Source organism: Diadema antillarum, unplaced genomic scaffold (genome assembly GCF_040938485.1).
Source record: "Diadema antillarum isolate AM-2024a unplaced genomic scaffold, OU_Dant_1.0 seq00001365_RagTag, whole genome shotgun sequence".
Classification (NCBI taxonomy): domain Eukaryota; kingdom Metazoa; phylum Echinodermata; class Echinoidea; order Diadematoida; family Diadematidae; genus Diadema; species Diadema antillarum.
In genome coordinates this window covers 751,551-770,243 of record NW_027272127.1, presented here as the reverse complement: position 1 = coordinate 770,243, position 18,693 = coordinate 751,551, and the positions used below count along the sequence as shown (strand labels likewise).

Sequence of the window (18,693 nt, the reverse complement as noted above, 5' to 3'; positions counted from 1 at the left end):
TTTTGGATATCTCAGTCATTTAAAACAAATTTTCATCAAATAAATGTTGGATTCCTCATGGAAATACATGCTCTTTCATATTTCACAACAGGTTGCTTATATTATATTACCAAAAATATTAGATACATGAAGTTAGGTCTCAACTAAAACTATACTATCCCTTTAAAAAGCGCAATAGTCATACAGACAGATTTGAAATATGGCGTTGTCGACGTCAAAATATAATGTTGTCTCCCTGTGTAGCGAGTGAACAAAAAAAAAAAAAAAATCGCATCCTTAGTGCGTCATTGAAATTCTGTTGGTTTTCATATGAAAAGGAAAAAGAAAATTCAACCTGTTACAATACTATACTCTGTTGACACTCTATAACGTAAATTGTTCCAAACAAAACATACTGCAACGTGCCTTCCGAATGGGCCCTACTGTATACTGACTACCAGTATACAAAATAGTTCAAATTTAAACAGTGTTAGAATTAATGCAACAAATACTGAAAGGGGTGGTATAGTTTTGGTTGAGATGAGGTTTTCAACTTTTTTTAGATAATGAGAAACCTCTAATGAAATGCAAAAGAGCATATAATTCTAAGAGGAATTCAAAGTTAATTTGATGAAAACTGGTTGTGAAATGGCTGAGATATCCAAAACAAAGCGATCCTAATAAAAGGTGGGACCCACCTTTCATTAGGATCCTTTTGTTAATGAACTTGTGAAAACAAAAAAAAAAAAGAAAATTTCCGTGATTTTATCAATAAAGATGGAATTGAAGTAAAGGACCCAACTAAAATTGCCTGTATTTCCAACAATTATTTCACCAACGTCGGTCCCGAATTAGATGCATCAACTGAGTCTAACGTTGGCTGTTTCACTGATTATATTTTTGAACAGTTTGAATCATGTTTGTTTTGTACTCCAACCAATGAAGTTGAAATTCTGAAAATTGTGCAATCTTTTAAACCCAGTAAATCTTGTTGTTAAGTGTTAATCTGCTTTCTTAAAATATTTTTACATTGTTTCTCCATTGAAACATATCTTTAATCTTTCTATTATTTCGAGAACTCTTCCAGTAATTTCTATATTCAAAAAGGATGACGCTGCTGAAGTAAAAAAAAAGTATCGCCCTATTTTGTTGCTTCCCGCATTAGCTAAAATTCTTGAAGAATTTGTTTATGATCGTTTGTATAAATTCGTTACTGATAACAATCTTCTTAATCCAAATCAATTTGGTTTTAGGAAATATAGTTTAAAGGGGATGGCTAGTAACTGATCAGTGGGAATCAGTGGGAATGCTGAGGGATCATTGTTCCAATCCTTGTGGGATTCATTTAAGAGTACATTATATATCTATTCTTGTGTGAAAATTATTTGCTTCAGAATGGTCTCATATTCAAGTAATGTGCAGTTTAATGCTTCCAGGTAAGCGTCCCTGGTCAGTGACGGGGCATTAATCTGCACATTACTTGAATATGAGACCGTTCTGAAGCAAATAATCTTCACACAACAGTAGATATATATAATGTACTCTTAAATTAATCCCACAAGGATTGGAACAATCATCCCTCAGCATTCCCACTGATTCCCACTGATCGGTTACTAGCCATCCCCTTTAAATACAATCATGTGATGGAAATATTATTAACACTTCGTCTACCAAAGAACACATAATCGGAGTTTTGGGGGGATTTAAGTAAAGCTTTTGGTACAATTATTGATCATTAAATTTTGATTTACAAGTTATCTAAATTAGGTATAAGAGGTGTAATTCCTTCCTGGTTTTAAAGTTATCTTTATAATCGCGAACAGTTTGTTTCGTTTCAGTGAATAACCTCTTCTTATTTCGATGTTAACTGCGGTGTACCCCGGGTTCAATCCTTGGACCTATTCTTTACATTATATATATATATATATATATATATATATATATATACATATTTATTTATCATATCATTAATTCTTCACATCTTCTGCAGACAACACAGACATAGTTTATTCAAGTAAAATGTTTAAATACTTTTATTAACAGTCTGAATACTGCATTGTCAAAGGTATCCTTGTGGTTCAAGTGCAATAAAGTTTTCTTTGAACGTTGATAGGACCTGTCTTATGCACTTTAAGAGCCCTCAATCCCGTAACAATCATAAAATAGATATTGTTATTGATAGTGTACATATTAGTGAAAAGAAATCTACCAAGTTTTTAGGTGTCATTCTGGATTCAACTTTGACTTGGAATGAACACGTTCAAAAATATGTACTTCGATTTCGAAAGCGATTGGTATACTTGATATAGGTTGAAACCAATTTTGACAAAGAACGTTCTTTTCATTTTGTACAATTCCTTTGTTGTACCACATATCAATTACTGTAATGTTGTATGGGGCAACTGTAACAAATCCAAAATTGACATGTTATTTCATTCGCAGAAAAAAAGCCATCCGTATTTGTACACATATTGAGCTTATTTAGCCCATACCGATCCTCTATTTAAATAACTGAAAATATCAAAATTAAATGATTCTCATACTTATCAATCCGCCATTTTTATGTTCAAGTACATAAACAATTTATTACCGTTCTTTCCATGATACTTTCATCTCAAATAGTAAAATACACTCTTATCCCACTCGTCATTGCAATGACATTCATCTAAATAACCCGAAGTTACTTGTTGTCGCCCATCTTTAATCCGACACCACGGACAGGATAGAAAGAATAATTCTCTGATCTCCCCGAACGAATTAAATCATGCAAACATGAAAAACCATATCATGTTAATTATGGAGATTAGCCAATATCTGATTATTCTAACTATATTTTTTTTTACTTCAATGTTTTGATACCCCCCCCCCCCCGTCTTTTTACATCAAGATATTTAACAAATATATTTAAGTTTTATTATCCTAAAGGGCATCTCGTACCGCGCGCCTGCTGGACACACTCACATGCACCAGCACTCGCCTCACTCTCCTTACTCTTTAGTACATTGTATCTATTCAATTTTTGTAGCTCCAGTGTGATGCCAGAATGACACTCTGTCACTATGTCACTGGTGCCCTGCCTACTGCGCAGACTACACAAATGCTGAACACTGCTGAAGGAGTGCGGCTCCTGGCCATGCATCCACGAACAATGTATGTGCCCCTGTCTATTAAAACACCATCCCAAATGGTGCTCTGAATCTGATGGGAGTGGCGGGTTTCTTTCGTTCAGTCGAGTTAGCACATGGTGTGCTCTTGACGAAATCTAAATGATATCTGCCACGAGAAATCCAAAAGTCTACATCAAACTATACACACTTTAAGACGCTCCTTTCCCGAAGCATCCCAGGCATTTTGTTAAAGAGAAAAAGACGTGAAACAACATCTAAAGGGCACTCCCGGATCCGGAGCTACTTTTCTTACAAAAACTTATTTATAAGTGTCTCCTTACACATACCTATTAATTTATATGCAAAACAGTAACCTGTTCAGGTCTCAGTCATCGATGGTACGTATAAAATGCACATAACATTGTCACACGGAAAAGAGTGTTCCATGTAAATGACATAAGGGAAATGACGGTTGACGACATCCTATAAGAAATGGGAGCTGGGTGGTTGAAATTTGCCACCATCAGCCACGCGCGTTTACCGCCATCCTCCTGAACTTTTGAGCATCATGCTTAAGGTTCCTGGTCATCCATTCTCTACGTCAACTCGCCTTGACCTGTATAGTGTTTGAACACCATTACGATCAATAGTAGTGACAAGAACAATGATGAAACCGACGCCGAGCATTTCGAAGACGACTGCAAAGGAGTGTGTGACGTCGACGATGTGTCCTGCCGATATGAGTAGAAGAAAACGGTAATTGGCACTTTATACTCTTTCATAATACCAACGCATTGAACCAGTATCGCAGGAAGCAGAGTACAGGTCATTAAACAAGAAAATTTTAGGTCATATGACCAAACTTATTGGTCTTACGTATCTCAGAGTATATAAAGAAATTAAAGGCTAGCATTTTCTTCACCGAATCATTTTTCACCAGTGCCATCCCAGGAATAACTCTGATATACTTAATATTGTACTCCTGGTATCTCTTCTTAGTCCCACGTTTGGTGTGGCTGGGCTTTGATCCTTCACAAGCGGTGTACCTCACCAGTCTTGCTGGCCAACTCTTGGTCGAAAAGTGAAACGCTGCCGCTTGATTTTTGAAAGTGTGCGCCAACTATAACGCTGAGCGGGTACTGTTTCCTGGTGAGCTGTATACTTTCCCGATATACAATTTGTGTGAGACCAAGACAGGTTAAGACCCGGTACCTCAGGGATTACACAAGAAAGAAGGAATTTCCTGTAAAGAATCATGAGTAAATCTAAGAATTGGTGCAGTGCATTAAACTGCACCAATAGCTATACCAAACCATCAACAGGTTTATCATTATTTCGATTTCCAAAGACCAGGAAAGTAAGAAATGTGTTTCATCATTTACGTTAGATGTATGAGATTTTAGATCAAACCTAAGGATATGACGTTAGGGTGCACGGACACGTAACAAAAATGAATCCGCCCTTTTTTTCTTGTCTTTAGATTTAACAAAAAAATATGCATGCATTGTGCTAACCGTCATCAATATGTATTATTTTCTATGCTATTGTCTAACATTAACTGTGCCAAAAATGAAGAGATTTTACATGTTAAAAACGTGATGAGTGTTTTTTTTTTTGGCGTCAAATGGTGGCTTAACATTGTTTAATTTCTTATGTTTAACCTGTCCGGACACCCAACAGCTGGGCAATAATGTGTCAACTAGAGAGGGGGTTGTATTTCGATCACTGTAATATTCTAGACTTTAACGTGTTTGCCGTCTGATTCTATACTCAACTTCATGGACCTATATGCATCGAATTCCACTAAAATCATCAAAGTTTGTCTTTCATACATTTTAAGACTTAATTGTGTGAAAAGAGAGTGTGAAAATGTTAATGTAAATCGTGAATTTTAGTTACAAAGTTGCGCATTCTGAATTCTTCTTTTCTTCTTTTTCTTCTTCTCCTTCTTCTTCTTTTTCTCCTTCTTCTAAATTGTTAAGTCTGCCTCCTTCAATAAGCTGAAGATTGGATGTTGCAGACAGAATTAGGACCCGTTCGGAATTTCAACATCTTGGTTATGATCTAACGTTGGACCTGGCATGTTGTGAATTTGTTCTTATATCTCGACTATGATTGTAACAAGTTGGATTCTCAGACAGCAATAGCCGTACATGATTTTGCTGTTTGCCCATCTGATATTCATCTAAATCACCTTTTTTTTAAAGGGTGTGTACAGTTCTGGTTGAGGTGAGGATTTAGCTTTTAACGTTTTGCGAGATATTCAGAAATCACTCTATGAGGTGTTAAAGAGCATGCAATTCTAAGGGGTATCAAAAGTTTATTTGATGAAAATCGGTTTTGAAATGGCTGAGATATCCAAAAACAAGGTGAAACAAATAAAAGGCGTGGTCTGTCGCCTTTATCATTATCACTTTTTGTTGATATCTCAGCAATTTGAAAAACAATTTTCATCAAATAAATGTTGAATCCATCTTGAATTCATATGCTCTTTCATATTTCGTAAGAGGTTTCTCATTATCTCACGTAGGAATGTTCAAAACATGAATCCCCACCTCAACCATGCAGTACTACTGTACAGTACTTTTAAAGTGTTGTGTGGAATAGACAATGTATAACAAGGGGCCGAGGTAGAAATGTGGAAAAGTAGGACATACCTGAGGTTTGCCTAGGACTATAAGTCGAAACTAGTTAGGTTTTACCTAGACCTATATATAACTTAATTATTAGTTATAACTGCTTCCATTGTCTATAGACTATCACGCAAAAGTTTCATATTTTTATAGTCACTTGAGTGTGTTTTTCAGAGAAAATGTTCTTTGTCAACTAAGAATGTGCACAATTTCTATTTCCATTAATTCTGCAACTTTTGGCATTAGTAAGTTAAAAAAAAAAATTAAATGTATGTTCCAAAGCTTCTCGGGGTGTTGGTGTAATGCATAAGCTAAAATTTATTGTTCCTAAAAGTGTCTTGACTACACTGTATAATAGCATCATAATGCCTCACTTGATGTATTGTAATGTTGCCTGGGGTAATACTAGCCATCTTCATAAATTGTTTATTGTACAAAAAAGAGCTATCAGGCTAATAACAAGCTCACACTTTACTAGGCCAAGTGCCCCCCAGTTCTTACAGCTGTGTTGTTTACCTCTAAACGAGTTAGTGTCTTTTAACTCATTGGCATTCATGTACAAGCTTCACATGTCCAGTTCTCCCTCCTTATTTCTGGATTTGTTCGTCAAAAACTCAGTTGTTCATTCCCATAATACACGTCAGAAAAACCTTCTGCATCTACCTCGTGTAGCTATCAGTATTGCCCTAAATTCTTTTTATGTGTCTTGCATAAAAGAATGGAACATGTTACCCTCAGATGTTAAAGATAGTACCACTTTTTCCAGATTTAAAGTGTTGGCTCGGAAGTATTTGCTTCATCGATATTCTCAGTCTCATTGATGCTGCTCCTTTTAAATTCTACATACATGACTTCATCTCATCGCTTTCCATTTGAGTAACATATGCCAATTATGTTTTGCTTTAAAATTCCATAGGTAGTGTGTGTGTGTGTGTGTGTGAGGGATTGAGGAATTCCACTATTATTCTATGGCTTTAATGTTTGTATATAGTAGTGAGTTGTTATATTACATGTCTTAACTTGCCTTTCCAGGGGTTCTTATTATACAAGCTTGCTTTTCTAAGACCCCTCCACTTTACATCTATATGCATCTACATGCATTGTCAATTTATATTCAATTCTGCAAATTGTTTTAATCGCATATATTCAACAATGTATTCCTTGTTACATATTATTGTTCTTATGTAATTTTTGTATTGTGGAAACTTTGAATAAACTTGAAACTTGAATGTTTTATTTTCAAAGTGCATTGAAGATACATAATTACGTTATTGATTGTTTTCCCTCAGTGTTAATATATCTAGAGTCTTTAGAGTCTTTTTGTTTCTTTTATTTCCTTCGTAATTGTCGGACGACCGATCATTTCATAAATTTGATTTTTGGAGGTTTATGATGTTTAAGAACACACGTACTGTATATATACATAATCTACCTGCAGTCCACTTCAAATCCTCAAAACCAGAACAAACAAAAAAACAAAAAAAAACAACAGTTTTAGCAAACAAGTGAAGTTGACCGAAATTTCTTGCCATTTTATACCTCGCATTTTCAGTGCAATATGATATGAAAAAATGATTTTGTGATCTAATTGTTTTCAATCTTCACATTAAGAAGTATTATTCTGAAAATAAGAGCGCTGAATATAATATTTTAGAAATTGTAGAATCTACAGGATCTTTGATGTCATAAGTTATAGAATTATCATCTGCCAGCGCATTTACGTACCGATCGTTCGATCGGATCGGTTTTTGTTGGATCGATCTCGACCATCGATGAAAATGGCGACCGCTGCAGCAGCGCTACTCGACGAGTTGATGGGCAAAAATCGTAATGCCCTGCCAGATGAAAAGTTTTCGGGAATAAAATGGAATGATGCTGAGGTAAGCAATCTTTGTAGCACGTATTGATATATTTCTTACTGACCATTTTTGCAGAGTTGGAGCTAGGTGCGCCAACTTGTTCTGCTTTTCGCCTTTGGCTTTGAGCTGCCCTCCCTCCGCCTCCGGCCCGTGGAACGTGTGTAGGCCCTACTCACACAGTCATAAACATGACTTGCTGAGCACGGAGCAACGATTGCCGCATGGCGCGGCGTGGAAAGATTTCGTTGCTCCAACCTACACTACGCTGCCGCTCGCGGCTACACTACGACTACCGCGACTACGTAGAATTCATTCATTTAAAATCATGATTGTAGCACGGAAGTTTACCGTTGCGTTCCGTTGTGTGCCAAGGCACAGCATCTTGATATTGGCATATGTTAAGGGTAGCAATTATTCCCTCTGCTTTCTGAAAGCAGTTGGTCCATTGCTCTTTCATAGACATAATTCTAGAAAAGTGCATTTTTGTTGAATTTACTTTATATTTTCTTAGTATTGTTGTCCACTCTATTAGTCTCCTCATCCAGCGGCTCCAACACCAAAACTTTAAAAATTCATAACTTTGGCATCGATTGTCCGATTTTCCTCAAACTTTCACTGATGTGTTCTACTAATGTTGCTGCTTTCACTCAATCCACATTGTTCTTTGGGTTTACCTTCCCTTTAAGTAGTCATCAGTACTAAATAGTGCAGACTCCAACCCCAAGCACCTTCTGATCGGGAGATTCTCCCGCCTGAAACCCCAGGGCCCTAGCAAACGGGAGACTCCAATTTGATCATGTGCGCGAAGTTCCTTGCGGCCGGGGTCCAGGGCCCGCTCAAGGACCCTGGAAGCTCTTGGGTTCTAGATGCTCTCTCGTGCTATCTAAGGCTTATTTTTCAACATACAATGATATTAAGTAAGAAATCATTTCAAGCGGGAGAACGGGAGATTTTGCAAAAATGGGTTTTCGGCGGGAAATCTCCCATCGAAAACAGGAGAGTTGGAGTCTCTGATAGTGTGCCATTGCGTGACGGGGCGTAAGTGAAACGCCTGCGACATGCAGTTGACAGGTTGATGCAGGTCTGTTCACGAGTGTTGACTTGAATTCTATTAAAGTTGTGAATTTAAACATTTTAGAGTTCTATTTGGAATAAATAGACATGTACTTTCGCACCTTCTCGTTAATTGATCTCCAAACGTGCACAAACTCACTCTAACATTAAATATCCAACAACCACGACTAGTAGTTGAGTAAAAACCACAGTTTTTGGCCGGCCTCCAGATCAGAATTCGGACACTTGACTTATCACTTATCACAAGCCAGCAAATTCTACTGTCACAACACATGCACTTCACATAGTTTCACATATGGGCACACTCGTTCACCACAGAAAAGTGCCTGTGTCACCTTCAAAAATCCATCTAACATCCCATATTTCGCCATCAAAAACGCAGAATCGGCGCAACTTTTCCAAAGAGCACGCGAATTTGTAGGTCCCATGTCAAGAATCAGCGTTGCCAAAAAGTGTTAAAAATTAAAAAATTACGCTGTTCTGTTGCGAGATTTTTCACTTATCTCAAGCTCAGAGTGTGATGGTGTCTTCAAAAACACAAAAGAAAAACAAAATTTTTGTACGTGCCGATGCAGAATAAATGTACAGGGGCTGAATGCAAGTGCTGACTCACCAGAATTCGGACACAAAGGGGCGCCGCAACATCTGGGATGCAATCTTCCGCCAACAAGGTATGGCGCACGCTCATTTTCAGCGGCCTTGCATACGTATTGACATTGAATGTGCACAGCGTTGTCCGAATTTTGGAGCTGCTGTCCGAATTGTGAGGACTTTATCAAGATGATAAAATTTGGGGATTTTGTGAAATTTTATGATGTATTTAACAAAATCAATATTGGGAAAAAGTAGTTTGATATATTTAACATACATTGTTATAGATATAATTTTGTATGTATTATTTGAGTGGAACAAATATTGCAGAAAAGCTTAAGTGTCAGAAAACTGGTAGTTTTACGCAAAACCACCAGTAGACTTTTGCATCGATTGTTTGCATGCTAACCTGTTTCCAGGTTAGCATGACTGTACATATTACAGTGTCGGGGCGATCGTTAACGGCCCGACACTGTACAGTCATGCTAACCTGGAAACACTGAACTGCACATTACTTGAATATGAGACCATTCTGAAGCAAATAATTTTCACACAACAATAGATATATAGTGTACTCTTAAATGAATCCCACAAGGATTGGAACAATCATCTCCCCAGCATTCCCACTGATTCCCACTGATCAGTTACTAGCCACCCCGTCTAAGCATGTCCTTCTGCATAATTTGGGAAGAAAATATTAAAGCACTCTCAAGTTATAGCAAAATTTGTGAACAAAGGTATATAAAAACACATTTTGAGAAAATGGCCATTGAAAATGAAGATGTCATTTTCAAACAGTAAAATACATGAAAAAGTTGCATTCGCCATACTTCAACACACATTTGACCTCAAAGTACAGGCAGATGTCATTTCTAGCAGTATATAGACATAGATATCCCTTCAAAATGTATAATTTACTTAATGTACTTTTACAAACATATTTTGTCAAGAAATTAATATGATTTGAACCCACAAAAAGACAGTATAATGATTATATTCAGTGTTTATCACACTGTAGTCCCACCTATGGAGTTTTGAAAATGTGTTCCTCCATTGCAAAGATGTGCCTTCAATAGGATATCAGAAAAAAGGAATTTTAACCACTTTTACTGTATATTTTTAGTGTAGAAGCTACTGAATATTGAAGGTAAGAACCTAAAATATCACTTAAAAGTAAAAACAGAGAATTGGAAAATTTTTCAATTTTTGGTGTAGTGCCCCCTTAAAATGATGATCGATGGTCATCCGACGTGAACACAGATTCGTAGGTTCCCTGTACTTGTAATTATGTACATACCTGTATATCTCCATTCTAGTACATTCAGGCTTTTGAATATGTGCAGCTTTTGAAGTATGAACTAAGAAACCAAGGAAGTACATGTTATACATATTTGGGCATCATTTTCAAAGACATTGATTCTGAGCAATGGTTTATTTTCTTTCAGGTGTGCAAGCACTACTTGGTGGATTTCTGTCCCAATGAATTATTTGTAAATACTCGGTCAGATTTAGGTAAGTGTGGCATCTTTTAACCCTGCTATGATCACCATCTTAAAATACTGTGACATTTAAAACGAACTTTTAATCAATGGTAAAAACAGAGTCAACCTTATCATGAGAATATATTTTAGAAGCTATCATTATTGTGACATGATGCCTGCTACAGCACTCCTCAAACTAGCTTTGTGTGAGGACATCAACCATCTCTTATATATATGTAATTGTAAATAGCTAGAATAACCTATTGTAGCTTCACAAGAGCTATAATGATTTTGAACTGTGCAGAAGTTGTGTTTACTAACATTCTTTCCTTGGTGACTTGGTCTTCATTGCGTTTGATATAATTCTTGCTTTCGGGACAGATACATGTACATGCAGAAAGTGACAAACACCATGCTGCAACAGTTTGAACTGTCTGTGGTACCACTCAATAAACTGCAAGATGCTGCTTTGTTGAAATTAAAAACTAAACAGGAAGTCAAGAATAATTATTTATCAATGCTGAATAAATCAATTTTGTACTTACTTTAAATGTGTTTGTGACTCCAGGCATACTACACAGCAATCATGATTATGATAAGTTTGTGTGTGCTTTGCTGTATCTGTAGACTGTAGTTGACAACCTTAATTATCTCAATTGAATGAGAATAACAATATCAATGCTTTTTCTTAATTTTCAGGTCAATGTGAAAAGATCCATGATGATCATCTCAAGAAAGAGTAAGATAAACACAATACCCTTAGAAATAAAAGAAAATAGATAGAAAGAAAGATATGAATGAAATCCAGTTTGTCTTTATTTGGATTCTGAATCTACGAGACCTACTAGATTTTAAAGCCATTGATGTTATGTGCGAGAAAAAAATGAAAGTTATGAGAAAATGCCCTTCTGAGTTATGCTTTGAATTTATGTGGTGCAATGCATTTGAATAAAACTTACTACCCACATCTGTAGAAAGCTGATAAACTTTCTATGTATAGACTGAAGCTCATTTGAAGAGTACATGAAGAGAAAACATGGTCAGCTTAACATTCTTTGACATAAACACAAAAGTACTTGCAAGCATTTGAACGACTTTGTATGACAATGCACTGAAATTAATCATTCTCATTGCTCATACAAAGGTTAATATCCATTGTGGTGCATTATACCTCTCCTTTTTGTAATTTTCCCAGTCTGAATGGTCTCAAAAACCAGTTTTGTCACCAATTGTTTCAGTACCAAACCTGTATTATAGTTACTTGAAAAGGCTAACTGTATTGTGCCAATGAAATTACTTCTTTGTTTGGAAAGCATTGTTAAATCTCAGTCATATTTCTTTTCTTCTTGATTTAGGTACAAAGAGAGCAGTCGGTTCCAGAGAATGGGCTATGAAGAGGGCTTCATGCAGTACTTGCAGCAGATCATGAATGATGTCGAGAAACGTATCAAGAGAGGTCACTCCAGACTGGCTCTCAACAGCAACAGACCCAACGTATGCATGTTTTTAAAATAATAATAATAATAATAATATGTGTGAATGTGACTGTGTGTCAGTTTGTGTGTCAGTGAAGTGTATTCCCAAGTTATGTTTGCCACATCAGTTTGCTGAACAGCATTACCGAGACAGGACAGTTGTTTATATCACCATTCACTCTTTGACAATTTCCGGAAAGTTATTACCTCTGCCAAGGAGGTTATATTTTTTTACCCATGTTGGTTGGCTTGTTTGCTTGTTTGTTTGTCTGTCTGTTTACAAAGTAATTCCAAAAGTTGTGAATGGATTTGAATGAAACTTACAGGTAATGATTAAAGTGACACAAGAAATGGATGATTTAATTTTGGTAGTGATCTTTGAAGTTTAATGAATTTTTGAAGGACTATTTTTTTTTTTCTTTTGGCATATAGGTTCAATAAACTTGGGAGTTCAAGCTGCGCAGTCTATGTGAGGTTTGCGTATTATGTGCACTAGAGCGCATGCCCTGCTCTAGGCACTGCGCAGCGGGAAGCTGATGAGTTAAACACAAGACTTCTTTATCATTGGAAATATTGGGCAATTTTCAGCATGCTGTATATGGGTGAAAATGAGCTGCTAGGCAGAGGTCTGGGCTCTCCGAGTGCTTTTTATGCCTCCGCCACGAAGTGTCGCCGGAGGCAGTATGTTTTTGGGTTGTCCGTCCGTCCGTCCGTCCTTCCGTCTGTAATAAATTTTGTGGACAGCGTATTAAACTAAAAAACTGTTTGAGGTATCCTAATGAAATTTGGCATGTATATGTATGAGTGGGCGAAGTTGTGCCTATTAGATCAACTTTTTGGTGCACATGCTCAAGGTCAAAAGTCAAAAGATCAAAGTCAAATGCTCAAAATTTTACAATTTCCCCCATATCTATGCAAAACCTGAAGGTATTTTCTTGAAACGTAGTGCATACATGAACTACCAACCAAAGATTCTCCAGAGAGAGTTTCGGGTTGTGAGATCAAAGGTCAAAGGTCAAGTGAAAATGTTAAAATTTCACATTTTTCTCCATATCTCACAAATGGCTCAATGTATCTTCATGGAACTTAGTACATATGCATGTACTGACTGTCAGTGATTATCTAGGTAATTTAGGGGCCATGGGTCAAAGGTCAGGGTTCAAAGTTCAAGGTCAACTCCTCAAAATTTCACTATTTCCCTCTTATCTATGCAATGCCTTCAGGATTTTTCTGGAAACTTAGTATATGCATGTATTACCCAATAGAGATTCTCTTAGAAGTTTTTTGCCGAAAGGTCTAAGGTCAAAAGGTCAAAGGTCAAGTGAAAGTGCTTAATTTCACTTCTTCCTTAGAGTTATAAAAGGGTCAAAAGTCGAGTAAAAATCCCCAAATCCCCAAATACCTACACTCTTAGACAATATAGCCATTCATCCAATTAAACATAGTTCAAGGGAAGTGAACATTCAACACATTTGTGACAAACATGTCATTTTAGTATTTTGTCAATGATGTGAAACTCATCACACATTGTCAAGACATTGTACTATAGACCCATTAGGAGAACCATGCATTATGGTGGAGGCATACCAGTCGCCATAGCGACATTTTTAGTCTAGTTTAGCATTATTACCATCATCATCACGGTCATGCTATTAAAGATTCTTTGCTCTTTCCAACCCCCAGCTCACTGCACCGAGCCGAGGCGGAGAGGAGGAACAGATCCGCATCCTGACGGAGAGAATCAAGAGCCTGCTGGAACAAGTGGAAGAATTGGGCTGCGAGGGGCGGGTGGAGGAGGCCGAGAACATGATGAAGATGTGCGACAAACTCACCCAGGAGAGGGCTGAATTGCAGGCTGTGAGTGCACACTAGATGAGGATGCTATTCCATGTACGAGTTGACCCAAATGAATGAGATAGCATCAGATGTGTCTTACATTGAATATTCCATTGCACTGGACATTTTAAAAAGGGAAGTTATATATTTATGGACTAAATCACAATAATCACAATAATGTGATATGAGAGATAAGATTGTATAATATGTAATTCAGATTGCAAAGCAATAATCAGTTTTATGGTATTCACTATCAATCCGAATAACTTGTCATTCTTGATCAAATGCAAGTTTTTGATACAAAGTTGAGGTGTTAGTGTTGTGTTTGGATCTGTTTAGTTTACAGAGGTACGTTCAATGAAGTATTGTGGCACACAGTTGAATATATTTTGGTGAGCACTTTATTTGAGAGGTGTCTTACAGCATGACCCCTCTCTTCGAGCGTCAAATTCTGAGTCTTCTTGCATGTTACAATTCTCTTCATACATTGAATTATTCACATTGGCTACAACATACTATGAATGGGTGAATGGGTGAATGGGGGTTAAGTCTTCATGTTAACGAAGGGTTTTCAATTAGGCAAAACTTTGGTTGTTATAGGAACCAGGCAGGACTAGTTTTAGGAAGGAGGTAGTGTTCTTGGATTTTGACTTGACAACAATTCTCATCAATCAATCAATGGGGGAAGGGCAGGATATTTGGGCTGGACTCGGCCTGGTGGTAAATTAGATGGAGCTTAAACAACATTCACCGTTCTGTTAGAATACTTGAGAGATGATGAAGGTCGGTGACTTACTGGATGAGGTGGAGAGAACTGTATACGCCGAATATTTCGCGAGGTTTTTATTTTCGCGAATTTTGCGAGTCAGCTGCTATTTGCGAAATTAAAAACACGCGAAAATATTGACTCTGATCCTGATATGAATGTGACGGACGCGTACACATTTCTCCGTTCAGTACAGGACTCCACAATTGTGAATTTAACCACTCGCGAAATATATGGCGTATACAGTATTGGTAGGGGTCATTGACTGGCCAGAGGTGAACAGATATATCCTGTCACCATAGTGGAATGGGGAGCAGGCAGTGACAGCTTTGTGTATCATTTCACAACATTAGTTCATTGTTAGCGATTGATGGTGTAACAAACATCCTCAGTTTATCCAAATCTGCACAGGTTGAGCCAGAACATGAAAAAGTTTTGCCTGCCAGTTGTCCTATTAGGATTTAGAATAGGAAGGAACTAACTGTGTGGTTGACATTGTATCTGCAGGCATCTGAGGAGGCGTTAGATACAATCCTGTCTCAGGAAAAGCAGATGGAGGTTTGTGAAGTCTGCGGTGCCTTTCTCATCGTTGGTGACTCCCAGACCAGGGTGGACGACCATCTGATGGGCAAACAGCACATGGGATTTGCCAAGATCAAGTCAACTATAGAGGAGATCAAGGTAAGACCTTGTTTTACCTTTACTCAAGTCATATTTGTTTGTGCTACAGTACACTGTTTTCTGTTAAAGGTATTGCTTACCATAGCAGTGATTGTATAGCAGTGGGAGCAGTGATTTAAAAAATGTTTGAGTTATCACATTTGATGCTTATGTGTGAGTCAGTTGTATCACAAAACATCCTACCATACAAAAATTTCCCCAAAAAAAAAAGCCTTACAGGGTGTGTACAGTTCTGGTTGAGGATTTAGCTTTTAAAGTTTTTGCGGGATATTCAGAAACCACTCTATGAGATGTCAAAGAGCATGCAATTCTAAGGGGTATCAAAAGTTTATTTGATGCAAATCGGATTTGAAATGGCTGAGATATCCAAAAACAAGGTGAAACAAAGAGATCCCAATAAAATGCGTGGCCTGTCGCCTTTTGTTATTATCACTTTTTGGGATATCTCAGCCATTTGAAAACCAATTTTCATCAAATAAATGTTGAATCTTTCTTAAAATTACATGCTCTTTCATATTTCATAAGAGGTTTCTCATTATCTCACTTAGGAATGTTCAAAACATGAATCCCAACCTGAACCAGTACTGTACAGTCCCTTTAAATATAAGGAAATATCACTATATTTCTCAATAAACCATTACTGTAGATGATATATTCTAGAAACAGTTTGTTCATATTTTGTATATTTAACACTACTTAACATTGAATATACTGATAAACATTTTTACATTGGTTGGTTCTACCCCTAACTCACATTTTAGGACAATTTTTAAGCCCTAAAGCTAGGTTTTTGTATCATCTGCAAATGGTAAATGATGCCTTTAATGCTGTTGTTTTTAGATCAAATAATTTCACAATAATAAATAGTGATACTCTCATGCTAATGAAACATGATTTTATCTGAACATTTGATGCAAGAAATACATGCAGTCATGAATCCTCCAGACAAGTTGTGCAAGAAGGGTATTTCCTGAACATCATATGGCATTTTATATGTGAGAATCTGGTTTGTGATTCATGCAGTTTGAAAAACAAAGAGTTGCACGATAGACCCTATACTCTTGTGTACCTCATTTGTTGCAGTTAAGAGCACCTTTATATATCTATATTTCATTTTTCTGAATTTCCTATTCTTTTGATTTTGTCTTCATTTAACTCAGAACAAGAAAAACAAGGAAATCTTGGACCGGGAAGAGAAAATCAGAAAAGAAAGGGAAGACAGGGAGAAAGAAAGGGAAAAGGAAAGAGAAGAAAAAAGACGTCGGGAAAGAGAGAAAGAAAAAGAAAGGGAAAGAGAGAGGGAAGAGAGACGAAAGGAAAGGGACCGACAGAGAGAAAAGGAGAGGTCTCGAAGGAGGTCTCGTTCCAGATCTAGGGATCGTAGAAGAAGTCGTTCTCGTGATCGTCGTCGCAGCAGGTCCCGGGAACGCCGTCGTAGCAGGTCTCGGGATCGCAAGCGCAGCCGCTCACGGGATCGCAGGCGCAGCCGGTCACGGGATCGCAGGCGGAGCAGGTCTCGTGACCGCAGGAGGAGCCGGTCCCGCGACAGGAGGCACAGCCGCGACCGCGACGACCGCCGAAGAGACAGGAGTCGCTCCAGAGATCGCAAGCATGACCGCAAGAAGGAGAGCTCTCACGACAAGCACAGATCCAGTGAATCAAAGGAGAAGAGCGAGAGAAGGTCAAGGGAGCGGTCACGTGGCCGGTCACGTGAACGATCACGTGACAAGAATCATGATGATGAGAGGGACAGGTAAGATAGTCAAATTTTTTAAAAAATATATTCTGTATGATAGTAATGAAGCATGACATGGAATAGAATGTGGTGTGGAAATATAAACATGAAAACAGACAAAAGAATTTTTTCATTATCTTATGCTGTTCACACAATATCATGTTACAAGTAACTGATATGTGGACAAGAGGCAAAATGAAGAACATGCAGAATTTCTCTGACTTGACTAAATGCACAAACTTAGTCACATGAAAATTTACCCTTTTACATCCTTTCGCATCTCTAAAAATGATAACACGAGATTTAAAAAGCTGTCTGAAGCAAATCTATTAAGAATCTAATCAATTTGAGCATGTAACTCTGCGTATTATTATACATCACAAGAAATGTGTGCCACTTTGTTAGAATAACAAGTTATTCATTCTCTCACTGCATGTCTTTGTTTCATGCCTTTTACATTATCCCCCCCCCCCCCCATTTCAAATAGAAGACGCAGTCATAGCAAGGAGAAGTCTGATCGGGGGAAAAGGAGTACCAGTGAGAAGGCCAGGTCAAGATCAAGGTCAAGATCGAGGTCAAGGTCAAAGTCTCAGTCCCGGGATAAGTCAGAGCATAATCATAGAGATGATGACGCAGTCACCGGCGATGAGAAGCCTGTGCATCAGGATGAAGAGGGTAAGATTTTAATGTAGGAACCTCTGTGTAGAACCATGAACTGATGGAGTGATTATTGCTCGAGATTCATATGTTGAATGCATAGTTTCACTTTTGTAAGTGTGATTGATTGAATCATTGCAGTCTATTTTTTTTTTTGTCTTTCTTTTTTTGCTGTTGCTAGAAAGATTTTGCAAGGAAACAGAACTTTACACTTCAGTGACAGGAAAGTTTGGCTAGAGAAAGATCCGTTGTGTGTGTAACAGAAGATGAGAGTATTTGCATAATGCCCTTTCAGATTTTCAGGAAAAATATATGATGTGACCTTGCTGTGCAAGGCGAGGAGTTGAAATACACCAGTCATGAATAAGTCTTTACTTTATTTCCTTAAATCAGCAGATATTTGACTTGTTCTGATATCATCCCGTGACTGTAATTTCAACGTTCTGGACAGACTGGAAAGTTAAGTTGGCTTCTTGGAAATGGGGTATTGAGAATGAGGGAAATTTCCAACTCAGTTTGAGTAACAGCGTTTGGAAATACCAGTAGGGCTTTCCTTGTGTGGTGGCCTTTGCTTGGGTGTGTATGCTGATAATTTTGAAAAGACAGTCTTAATGTTTACTTTGTGTATTGAGAAGTTACTCTCATCCACTGCATGACTTTGCTATTGGTGGAAATAAGGGAGTTCCTTGAATTACAGGTTATCCTCCAAGGCATCTGTGTTGAATGTACCAGGTGCTGATTTGTATTCCAATTAAAGGACAAGTTCACCTTTATAAACATAAGGATTGAGAGAATGTAGCAATATTAGTAGAACACATC

The 18,693-nt window shown here is 37.5% G+C and overlaps 1 protein-coding gene across 1 annotated transcript; it reads left to right on the top strand.

Moving 5' to 3' along the window:
* Positions 1 to 7,497: 7,497 nt before the first annotated feature.
* Positions 7,498 to 18,111, top strand: LOC139708662 (uncharacterized). Its single transcript, XM_071620597.1, has 9 exons — positions 7,498 to 7,599; positions 10,689 to 10,755; positions 11,424 to 11,463; positions 12,080 to 12,218; positions 13,883 to 14,056; positions 15,309 to 15,482; positions 16,643 to 17,235; positions 17,705 to 17,892; positions 18,056 to 18,111. Exons 1-9 carry the CDS (start codon positions 7,498 to 7,500, stop codon positions 18,109 to 18,111), a joined length of 1,533 nt encoding a protein of 510 aa, XP_071476698.1.
* The last annotated feature ends 582 nt before the right edge of the window (positions 18,112 to 18,693 follow it).